The sequence below is a fragment of the Amphiprion ocellaris genome, chromosome 9 (assembly GCF_022539595.1).
Source record: "Amphiprion ocellaris isolate individual 3 ecotype Okinawa chromosome 9, ASM2253959v1, whole genome shotgun sequence".
NCBI classification, from domain to species: domain Eukaryota; kingdom Metazoa; phylum Chordata; class Actinopteri; family Pomacentridae; genus Amphiprion; species Amphiprion ocellaris.
The window spans coordinates 4,671,563-4,683,564 of record NC_072774.1 but is presented as its reverse complement, the minus strand read 5'-3'; the positions used below and the strand labels follow the sequence as shown (position 1 = coordinate 4,683,564).

Here is a 12,002-nt window from a genome sequence, read left to right as displayed (position 1 = left end):
TTTGAGCCCATATAAACATGAAACCTTCTTTCATTTGCTAGAACTTGTCCTGATATGAGCCTTGAAAGTTAACCCAAAATGCACTTTTTTAAAGTTTCCTCTCCTGAATTATCAGAAAACAGAAACACATCCAGGCTACTAATGATTGTTTCTATTAGTCTACATCATACACACTGAACTGCTGCAGTTTTGCTGTTCAAACTGCGATACATCCCAAAATATTGGTGCTCAAAGTTGATTATACAGAAAATTTTGCAAAAATGTGATTTAGTCTTTAGATTGCGACACCTGGAGTGGATGTAAAACTGATCTGGTTGCAGTTACGAACAGCTCAAATGGGTTTTTCAGCCCTGACAATTTCAAGTCTTATGAAGTTATGAACTCCAAAATGCTGGAAAAAGTTTTTTTTCTTTCCACTGTTGCTGCTCAAGGACAATTGTTTGGATTCGTTGCATTTCTCTCTACAATATAATATTGCAAAGTCTTTACCTGACCATATAAAGTCCCCTGATGTGCTTGGAATTGGCGCCAAGTATATAAGAAACTGAACTAAATTGAATAAAGTAGAGGATTAAAGGGTTATTTAGCCACAAAAACTACCAGAACTTCAAAAAGCCGCATCTAAATCATTTTTACCTTAAACTTTGCCTGCATGAAATGACATTTGCACAGACTGTGTGTGTTTGTTCCTCATGGTGACAGAAAAATGACATTTTTATTCAGCTCCACATTCCAACAAGATCCTCTACAGATCATTCATTTCCAGAAGTTTTCGGTGTCAGTCGATGGAGATGACATCCAGGAGCAGGTTTATATCGTTCCTCCGGTTGACGATCATCGAGATGTTTGCTTGTTGGAACGTTTGCAACAAGGATGCAAAGTTATACGTTAAAAGATGGAACAGAACCCAGAACATTTTGGCATTTTTAAGGCATGATTATCCACAAACCAACTCAAGTTCATGGACAAATAAAAAAAATTTAAAGCACTTGAACCTGCACGAGTCACAAAATGACGACATTTATGATTTAACAACTCGACAAACCGCTTTTTAAATGTTCATTCGCTGCCGTTTTCACTCCTGAAGTAAACCAGTGGGCAGTTTGTCTTCTCTGTTTTTCCACACTGCGTTGCATATATCATTAATACGATCCGGGCGTCCGTCAGACCAAAAAAAGGTCCAGTTAAAGCATTTAAGGTGCAACTCAACTAGGCCGTTAGAAATACATCAATATGATGCAAACAAAGAAAACGTGGTGGAGTCGAGGTATCGGTAAGAAAACAGATCAATGACAGAAAAGGGATAAGAATCTTCTGTAAATTAAGAGCCGTTCTCACTGAGAACTATAATAAAAAGGGAATATTTTTGATTTCAGACAATAACAACTCCTGCACCTCACTTGCTGAGATGCTGCCAGGCTTTAGAAATAAGCAGAAACAAGATGTTTTTTTTTTAGATAATCAACAGCTAGTTGTCTCGTTTCCGCTGCTAAAATCAGTGATCTCACCGTTGAATCCTAATTCGGAGCCTGGAAAGTCCCGCGTCTTCACTTCCTCCCGTGATTCTGATGTAATATATTTATTTTGAGACAAGAGCACTGAGTGGGTAAAGTTTTCAGAACAGTCCTCGTCCTCTTTCTGGTCCTTCAAGCACTCGACTAATCCTGCCTGAGTGTGCAAACACCCGGTGGACGGTAATAAATTACGGGATTCTTCCCAGCTTCACTTAATCTGACTGGTTTCCTTGGCAACGCAGGAAGATGGTCCGGCACTGCTGGACGCACGAGTCGTGATGCCTTTCCAGCCAAACAGAGCTTCCTATTGGACGAGAAGGGAGAGGTTGAAATTCAATCAATAACTCCCATCAGACCCCTTTAGAGTCGACTCATTTTTTATGTGCAATAACTTCAGTATATTTACTGAAGCCATGCAAAGTTTTACCTTCATACTATGAATACTTTTAAAATTATAGGTCCTTGAAGTTTTTTTGCAGCATTTTTGAGCCTCATACTTTCATGTGTAAAGGAAAAAACCACATTAAATCTCCAGGGAATAAAAATGAATAAAAATTGTTTTGACACACAAGGAATCATGTCAAAAAGATGATCCTTGTATCAAATGTGGGTATAATGTGACTTTTCATTTGCTATAACTTGTCCTACATGCTGATATGAGCCTTGAAAGTTTACCCAGATGCACTTTTTAAAGTTTTATTTAGTGAATTATTAGAAAACAGAAACTAGTCCAGGGTACCAATGGTTGTTTCTATGATCCCACACCATAAACTGCTGCAGTTTTGCTGTTAAAACTCAGATATATCCCATAATATTGATGCTCAAAGTTGGTTATAGAAAAAAAATAACAGATTTTGTCTTTAGATTGTGACACCTTTAGTGAATGAAAAACTGATTTGGTTGCAGTTTTTAACAGAACTCACGTGATTTTTAACCCAGAAAATTTCTGCTGTATTGATGACGTTATGAGGGCATGAAGATGCTGGAAAAAGCAAATTAAAAGGCACAAAATGATGCACTTCATAGGCTTGTAACTCAGAATTAACTTTGTTTTCTCGCTGATGTAATTTGTGATTTTGTGCTCTCTGCATTTGTGGGTTTTTTGTGTGTGTTTTCTCTCCTTTCCCTTTATCCTCACCCTGACTGGTCAAGGCAGACGTCTGCTCTACCAGAGCCTGGTTCTGCAAGAGAGATTTCCCAAATGTCAACCCGTCTCTATGTACTTCAAGGGCCTGATAGTCTAAAGGTAAAACTTGGCATGGCTTCATTAAATATATTAGAGTTTCTGTATATACTGATCCTGAGGGGAACTTTTCACATTAAGTAGATTTTTTTGGAGTATCAGTGTTTGGTGCAGTTTTGCTGTTCAAACTATGATATATCCCATCTTATTGATTCTTAAAGTTGGTTTTAGAGAAAATCCTGCTGGCTAAATAAAAACAGATTTTAGATTGTGATGCCAGGAGTGGATGTTAAACTGATCTGGTTGCAGTTTTTAACAGAACCTGAATTTGTTTTTCAGCCCTGAAAACTTCATATATGTATCTCATGTTCTTAAAACATTATGAGGTTCAGAAATGCCGGAAGAAGTAATGCAAATTTTTAAAAAATGAATGCACCACGATGTACATCAAGGGCCTGTAACTGAAAATATTCATAGTATGAGGGTCAAACTTTGCAAAGCTTCATTAAATATAGTAAAGTTACTGTAGGTACTGATTCTGAGAAGGTCAGGTGGGAACTTTTTTTCAGATTAGTTAGATTTTATATGGGATAATCCACAGGAAAGAGTGTAATTTTGTGTTGTGTAACTGTTGTGTTGAGTAGAAACAGCCGCTGCTCACCTGTACGGTCCCCAGAGAGAGCGTCCAGCCACCAGGTGAGTCTCCCCCGGGGGCCCTCACTGCTGTGGGGTTTAAACCTCCAGCGGAGCCCTGAGGAGCAGCTGCCTCTGAGGATGAACCAGGGGCAGTCTGAGCCGGTGCTGCGGCCGTTTCCTCCTCCATCGGCGCGTCCTGCGAGCCGCCCAGCACCGAGGAGGAGTTGGACAGCGGCGGCACCGACCCGGAGAGGCAGCTGGGCGCCGGGCTGCACTCGCCCGACGTGCTGGGGGGAGTGTGGACGCTCTTGTTCTTCCTGCGGAGGGTGTCGATCCAGCTGGAGCTGTGCCTGGAGGCGAAGGTGGCCAGAGCCAGAGAGGACAGACGCATGTTTTTCCCTGAGGTGATCAGCTCCCCGAAGCCTTCCTGGTGGGCGAAGGCGTAGCCGGACCTCCTGGAGCCGCCGCGGGCCCCCAGCCGGCCCTCGGACACGCTGCCGACGCCTCGCCAGGGGCCGCCGACGCTCCGACCAACCGGCTTCCTTCTCTTCTGTCGCACCAGCTGAGTGTAGCGCACCTGAACAAGCACCGCAAAGAACATTTATTATATATTCGTCTATACAAACATCAGCCTCATTTGCATGCCATTTTTGGTTACTATGGTTACTAAATTATCCTATTTTCCCATCATTCCTGTCATTTTCAGCTTCCACTGCACCAGACGGTTGTTCAAACTTCAACTATAACTACATTTTTGACAATAATTACTCCAAACCAGAAGTGGATGATCTTGAAACCATGATTATTATCTGTTATTATATGTTATCCTGAAATATTGAGTCATAAATCCAGGATGTTAGATGATGATGGAACCATATTGGTTACCTTTGAAATATTTGTTAAACCGTGAATTTTAAAAGAAACAGACAAATATTCCCACCAATATATGATATTCCCAGTTTATGGTTATTTTAATATTATCCTCTGAGTGTTAATATAACTGACTGGATGATTTTATTTTGGTCATTATGGCACCACATAAAAACACAACTGAATTAGAGTATGTGTGGATGCATTTTTTCATGCAGTGATCTTTCAGACAAGTGGAAAGAAAATGTTCAAAACACGCATTTAGGTGTTTGTTTTACTCTGCAGCACAAGAGATAAAATAATAGTCTGGACAGGTTTTATGTTTCATCTGTTAGTTTAAGGTTTTCCCAATCTAAATGCTAGAAATATCCACTTCAGCAGCTTCCACATCCACCAAATGTTCGTTTTTTTTTATTCCTGTCTATAATCTGAAGGTTTCACATGATTTATAACCTGACTTATAGAATGTTTTATTCCCTAAAAACATGGTAATTGTTTTTGAGATTCATGAGATGAAAATAGATATTTAAAATCCCCAGTAAAAACCTTTGACTCTAATATGTCAAAGACAAAAACTGAAACAAGAATTTTAAATGGGACTTTTGGAAATTTATGCAAATGTGTGGAATTTACTGAGATAACACCATGCTGCTTATTTAGACAGAAAATTTCTGAAGATTTTTATGACACAGAATAATTGTCCAAATGTCTGGGGAGGATTCGTGAGGAGAACTATAAACGATGGCTTACAAATAACATAGAAGTTTATGTACAAATGTAGTTTTTTCTTCCACTTCAGCAGCTCTTACATTTACCAAACTTTCCATTTTTATCCTATTTATTGTCTGATATTTATTTATTTATCATTCATAGCCTAATTTATCCAAACATTTTATTCCTAAAAACATGAAAATGGGTTTAAAAGATATTTAAAATCCCCTTTGTGGAAGCATTTGGCTCTATAAAGCTGACTATTTAATGCTCAGATTTCAGGTTTTTCTGTCTTCGTTTACATATTTGAACACACACTTTCAGAAAAATTTAATTTGAATCATCAGCTGGGGAAGTTTAATGGTGATTTCTGTTGAGTAAAGGTTTTTATCCTATTAATCTGTAGTGTTTTTGAATTAAAGTGCATTTTAAACCACTGGACAGATGTTTATCTCGCTAAAATAATAATTTTAAAATCAGTTTGATTGGACATATTTAAAGTCTTGCTTGGGGAGTAAAAAATTAGAAAAAAATCCACTCTGTTTTTAAATAATTCACGCGTGACGGGGTTCTCTCTGAATTACTGCTCTGCTACGTGTTTGATTTGCATTTTGTGCTCGGTGACATTTTTAGTTTTGTTTTCAGGTCCTGCACGTATTAAACCGTCCACTCATAGCTGATCAAACCAAATCTTTATCACGTGTTCACATCAGCGCATCGAAACTCAAATGTTTGTGTACTTTACAAATCAAAAATACCCCGAAAATCAAAACCAGCAGCAGAAACTAGATAGAGATATTAAAAAAAGGAACTTCTTCACACCAGCTTGACGGCAGCTTCGGTTGGATGCTCGACTCATGCAACTCTGAGCTTCTGATCATCCACTCGGAGCTGCTCGTGTCCTCAGGGCGCATTGATTAAGTCAATATTTGCAGGGTGTCCAGAGTGCACGATGCCGGGGACGGTAAGCATCGTCACACTCAGGCGGTGTTTTCATGTTACCAGTTAATCATTGGCCGCTGCCGGTTTGAACTGACGCACTGGAAACACGCTGGCATCGTGTCGCAACCAAAGAGTTTGGACACACCAGAGTTAGAAAATGTGTTTTCTCACCGTGTCGGCGAGCTGAGGTTTGAGGTCCAGCTTGAGGAAGCGGAATGCCAAAACTGGAACTATGCAGATTGCTGTTGCCAGTGCAATAGTTAACCACACGACCGGCTGCAACAGCGTGCTCTGGGCGCTGCCTGCAATCACAAAAACACACACACAAACATGACCAAACAGGTGTAAACGCATACATATGCAGCAGATTTATACAATAACCTCACTGGTGGAGTAAATGTTAACTCTAGATGAAGCATACTGATAGATTTTTGCTTGTAATCTAATATGAAATACGGTTTATGGCTCAAAATGTACTCCTATAATTGTCCTTTATAATTCTAATGCATAATAATACAGCTTTATTAAAGACTTTAAGCAGTTTCTGGGCGTTTTAAAACTCCCGTCATATTTTAACTCACTGTAGACTCATTTTTGATGCAACAATTTAACATAAAAATCAATATAAATGCAATAATTTTCATTATAAAGTCATGCATCTCTATGGAAACAGTACAACCATGGCTGGAAGTAGAGGAAACTCTTCAGTCTAATATGACAGAAAAGAAAGAGCAAGTTTTTTTTGGATTTACTTTACAAAAATTTAATAACAGCCATTGTGTAATTCAGGTTTTCAAGTATTTCAAGAGTCCGCAGGTGTTACCAATACTGGGAAAAGTGATAGCTCCAACTAATGTAAATATTTAAACTTTTAAATTTTGTAAAACTGATACAAAATTGTTATTTTTTACTCTTGCATATCGAATGCAAAAAGATGTTTCACCATGCTGAATGTATCTCCAACAACTTGCTCCTCTGTTCACTGTTTCTGAGCCATGCTGTGTTTATTTTATTCATCCAGTAGGTTTGATTTTTCTCTCAGTCTCTATTGTCGTTTCAGTTTGTGTCCTGCTGCCATTTTGTCTTGTTTTGTGCCATTTTTCTGTCTCATTTTTGCCATTTTATGTCTGGTTTTTGTACATTTCTGTCTCGTGTCGTTTCGTGCTTTATTTTTGTTGTTTTGTATCTTATTTATGCCATTTTATGTTTCTTTTTCTCCACAGACTGTAGATATTGAACTATTTCCATGTTTTCAGCCTCTTGGTCTTTTTCTCTCTATTCTGCTCATCAACTCTAGAAAGATGTTTCACCATGCTGGATGTATCTTCCAACAACTTGGTCCTCTGTTCACTGTTTCTGAGCCATGCTGCATTTATTTTATTGATCCAATAGGTTTAATTTTGCTCTCAGCGTCTCTAATTTCTTTCCAGATTTGTCTCCTGTCTGCTCAGATGCAATCAGGAACATAGATTTTGTTTTTGTTTTTACCAGAATCTGGTGTATTTTTGGTGAACTGTTGAACTAGACACTCAGAATAAGCAGATTTTCATGAAATGTTCCAATTTTAAATTTAAATCTGGTTAATCTTCCTGCCATGTTTAGTTCAAGCATGGCTAAAAGTTGAAAATGTAATAACTTTTTGAAATTTGGACAGTTTCTGGATGATAAATAGTGCAAATGTGGTGCCTGAAAATGAACAAATGTTGGCTGATTAGATCTTTATCAGTTATTTTGTCTGAAAACTTAAATAGCTGCTGGCAGAGGCCACAAAACTACAGTATTTATTCAGCTATGTGCGGATAAAGAGAAAACAGGCGACCAACCTACAAAGTGGAACTGATTAGGAAAGATCCTGAAGAGGGTCTGACTGTGCAGAGCAAACATGATGGTGAAATATGTTCCCAGAGAGCCCCACACAAACACGTGGTTGATGATGGTCCAGAAGCCGGTGTCCAGAGCGATCTGCAGAACCACACGAACAGGCAGAAACAGGCACAGTTAATACACAATGTAGTTAAACACAGAAGCTGTGAAGCTCTGGACTCACCTGCACACTGACCACTATAACCAGGGCTGTTGCCGTGGTGACTGCAAAGGTCTGGTAGTCGGCGAGGGGCACCCCGGTGCTCTGGGTGGCGTCGGACAGGATGGCGTAGGGAACAAAGAACAGCACCACCGACGTGTAGATGCCCTGGGCGATGCAGATGAAGAACTCTCGCTTGTTGAAGAGCAGGTTGAGCTGTCCGGGTTCGTACAGCTTCGGATATTCCAGACTCCTCTGGTCGGGAACGTCCTGCAGTCACAAGAGGGAAGAGGATGCATTTAACAAGACTGTTGTTGTACCTTCATAATAACCAGTTCTACTGTATTTTCTACTTTTCTAATAGTCTTTTTATTCTAAATATCAACAATTTTTGCTTCTTTTCTATCTATCTATCTATCTATCTATCTATCTATCTATCTATCTATCTATCTATCTATCTATCTATCTATCTATCTATCTATCTATCTAGAAATGATCTAAAATGGCTCAAAAACTGTCAAAAATCAACTAAAACTGTCCAAAAATAGACAAAAAACCCCAACTTTACTCAAAAACTGTCTTAATGTGTCTAAAATTTACATCTAGTTTTCCCAAAATGACTCCAAATTTGTCCAAAATCCATTAAAATAGTCCAGGATTATGTTAAAATTGTTGATATGTACTCAAAAATCTGTAAAATGACTTGAAAATAGACTAAAATCAGGCATAAATTGTTTAAAATTACTCAAAAACTGATCTATCTATCCATCCATCCATCCTCCACAGTACCATATTTGTCACACAAATTGGACACAAAAGTTTAATAATACATATTCGTGTACAAATTCTACATATTATGCTTATTATTAGTTCTGGTTTTACAATGCAATTAGACTTTTTAATACTATTTTTACTGCAAATACCAGCAATTTTGCACCTTTTATTTTTGGTACATATCAACAATTTTAGCACTTTATTTATTCGATCAGCATGATTTATTGTAAGTTATTTGTACATTGGTTTCATCATCTTTCTTGATTAAAACGTGTGAGCTACTGGATCCCTTAAAGTTCATATGGATCCTGCTGCTGTCTGGTGCTGCAGGTTTTTTTTTATAAACTCAGGGGAAATAATCCTAAACAGCTAGAAGCAACACACTAAACTTTAAAACCTGCATTACATTCATGATATTAAGTCTTTTTAATCTGACCTTTTAAAGGTTCTGTCTTAATCGCATTACCTACCAAAGGAATGGTTTTAAAGAAGATATTTATAGATGTGGAGTCAAAGCCTAGATCCAATCCCAGTGAAATGCTGTGGGGAGTATTTGTTTGAAAACACTCAACATCCTGCAACTGAAGGAATTTTGCATGAAGAGTGGTCAAAAAATGTGAGCAAGCCACTGTCAACAATTATGCAAAACACCTACAAGAAGTTACTTCTGCAAAAGGTGTTGATGCATGATGTAAATTTTATGTTTTGGGTTATTTTTGTCCTAATAAATGTGAATTTGTTGAGCAAAGTGATTAAGAAAAATGTTTTAAGTTTCAAACTGCATCTTTTGCTCTCTGTGATGCTTTTGGCTCAATATTGGGATGTGAAATGTGGAAAAAGTCTTTTAAAAATCACAACTGTAAGTATTTTACTATATGCATGCCTTTATGTTAAAGTGAATGCATGCAGTTTAAAGTTGCACCGTGTTTAAACTGATGCAAACATGAAGCCGACAGATTCAGATGCCATCAGATTAATGGAATAGTGCATGTTTGGAAGGGGCTTTACTGGTGTTTAGCAGGTTGGTGAACACATGCAGGGCTTTTGTGTAGAAAAACAAACATAAATCACTCACAATTTTGTGTTTATGTTTAATTTTACAGATCCAGAAGCTATAGACAAAGTTGTACTTCTTTAAAAATTAAGTTTATTTCTTTTATTTAAACAAACAGCCTGTTAAAACATTAAAACCATCATCTATCTCACTTCCAGTAACCATCTTGTGCTGCATTTTAAAGAAAAAGCCTGCATCAAAAGCAGCTTTTTCCATTGGTAGATGAGTGGGCGGGTCTCGGATTTGATTGGACAATAGATGTGTGATGAAATTCAAAGTAATGAAGGTGAAAATAGAAGGAAGCAGGAATATTTAGTTTATTTTGAATGTTCAGTCTTGATGAATGATTGTGTTTCTATGAACTGAGGCATCATTGTTGGAAAAGTTTGAAGGAAATCACGTGTTTTTGCTGTTAACTGACAACGCCCCTTTAGAGCTGTAACCTGATTGGCCAGAGGATACTGGCAGTGAAATGGAGGAATTGTTTGTTCTGAGTGCAGCTGGTAAGAGGAATTGTTTGAAAGTGGTTTAGTTTGGGGTTTCCCTTGTTATTTTGGTTAAATATTTCTGTTTGGAAGGATGGTTTCCCACTTTTCCAGTGATTTTTCCAGTGTTTTGTCCTCCACATGCCTCACCTTGCTACTTCTCCTTGCAACACAGGTATAATGTTTACCATGGTAGCCATCTTAGCTTGGCATGTTAGCATTTGTTAGCACAATCTGAAGTAATTGCACCAGAGTTTTACAAGCAGCTATTTTGCATTTATTGTCCCTAGCAATAGAAACACCTTGTAAAAACTCCATTAGTATCAATAAAAACAATAAATATAAGGTGTGCTGACTTCAGCCAAACGCTGAGGCTGGTTTAAAACACTGCAAAGCTCCCTGAATCTGGAATGTTTGTGAAATTCCAGGTGTAGTTTTAACATTTACTAAAAAAAGATATTATAAAGAGGCCAAATTACCAAAGATATTGGGATTAATTTTCTGGTGATCATAAATATCTACACAAAATCTGTCATATTTGACTTGATTAAGTTAAAGTCAAGTTTTTATCCTCTGGGGACACTAAATGTCTGTTTGAACTGCCAATTGGAGTTTATTAAGTAGTTTTTGCAGTATTCCATTCGTACCATTACGGTAGACTGCAACTAATCATTTTTTTCCATGTATTTTTGGCATTGCTGAAGAAAAATTCTTCTTTATTCAAGCAGTTTTTGAGAGCATATATGTATAAAATGTGATGGACTGAACAGACCTGGTCAAATATTCCCATGGCCAGCACAGGGAGGGACGTGTACACGATGTTGTAGAGTGTGATGAAGTATTGATCGTACACCGTCTACAGGAGAATCGAGAACAAACGCACCATTAGATATCAGGATTATTTGACTCTATATACTTTATTTCATGACCCTTACTCTCTGACCTGAGCAGAGAAGCCGCAGAAGAAGCCGAACCAGAAGTGCACCATGGTGAAGGCGAAGTTCTTGTAGAAGAAGTAGCAGAGGAAGCGGCACATGCGCAGGTAGGACCAGCGGCCATGGACCAGCAGGAGGCGCTGCAGGAAGCGGAACTGGGAGAAGGAGTAGTCGCTGGCCAGCACCGCCTGGATGCCCTCCTGACCCGAGATACCGACTCCGATGTGGGCGCCTGAAGGAAAGCAGAGGACAGATGGACGAAGAAAGATAAAAGTAAGTCAAATACAGCTGGTTGTAGACTGAAAACTCAACTTTTATCAGAATCAGAAAAAACTTTATTGCCAAGCACACACAAGGAATTTGTCTTGGTAACTGAAACTTATCGTACGTGTCCACTAGATGCGTTTTTGTCGCATGTAAACGCGCCGCATCTGAAAATCGTCTGCATGGTGGGCGTGTCACTAGAGGGCCACTACGGGGTCACGTCACAGCACTTCAGCCAGAAGTATTTCTGAAAGCATCTGAAGTGACAAATAACCTGTACAGTTACTGAGTCTGTCCTCGTTTTAGTTAAACGACGGTTACTTCAGACGTTTGACGAAAGTTTTGTGAAGCGTCGGATCTCCGCATGGTGCATCGAATTTGCATAAAGTGGAAGTCGAGTCTGTTTTATGCAAATGAGCTGCGGCCTGCTCCAGGAAGATGCACCGGATCGCAGCTCGAAACAGACTGCAACTGGGCCAGCATGCAATGCGGTGTGTTTCACATAGACAATGAATGGGGTGCGGGAAATTGCCAGATCCAGTGGACATGTACCTTTACAGTACTCACGAAAACTTAGTTAAACAACAAGATAGCAACAGGGTTGGTAAGTA

The 12,002-nt window shown here is 38.7% G+C and overlaps 1 protein-coding gene across 2 annotated transcripts in view; it reads right to left on the bottom strand.

Annotated features, from left to right (window-relative positions):
* Positions 1 to 678: 678 nt before the first annotated feature.
* atp8b2 (ATPase phospholipid transporting 8B2) overlaps positions 679 to 12,002 on the bottom strand; it is a 51,363-nt gene continuing 40,039 nt past the window's right edge. For both annotated transcript variants that reach the window (XM_035944263.2, XM_023261846.3), the window contains 7 exons: positions 11,136 to 11,359; positions 10,965 to 11,048; positions 7,904 to 8,149; positions 7,680 to 7,818; positions 6,028 to 6,158; positions 3,359 to 3,910; positions 679 to 1,818 (listed from right to left, as the gene is read on the bottom strand). In XM_035944263.2, coding sequence (XP_035800156.2) covers positions 1,723 to 1,818; positions 3,359 to 3,910; positions 6,028 to 6,158; positions 7,680 to 7,818; positions 7,904 to 8,149; positions 10,965 to 11,048; positions 11,136 to 11,359 — 1,472 coding nt within the window. In that variant the 3' untranslated portion in view covers positions 679 to 1,722. The remainder of the gene's footprint in view (positions 1,819 to 3,358; positions 3,911 to 6,027; positions 6,159 to 7,679; positions 7,819 to 7,903; positions 8,150 to 10,964; positions 11,049 to 11,135; positions 11,360 to 12,002) is intronic.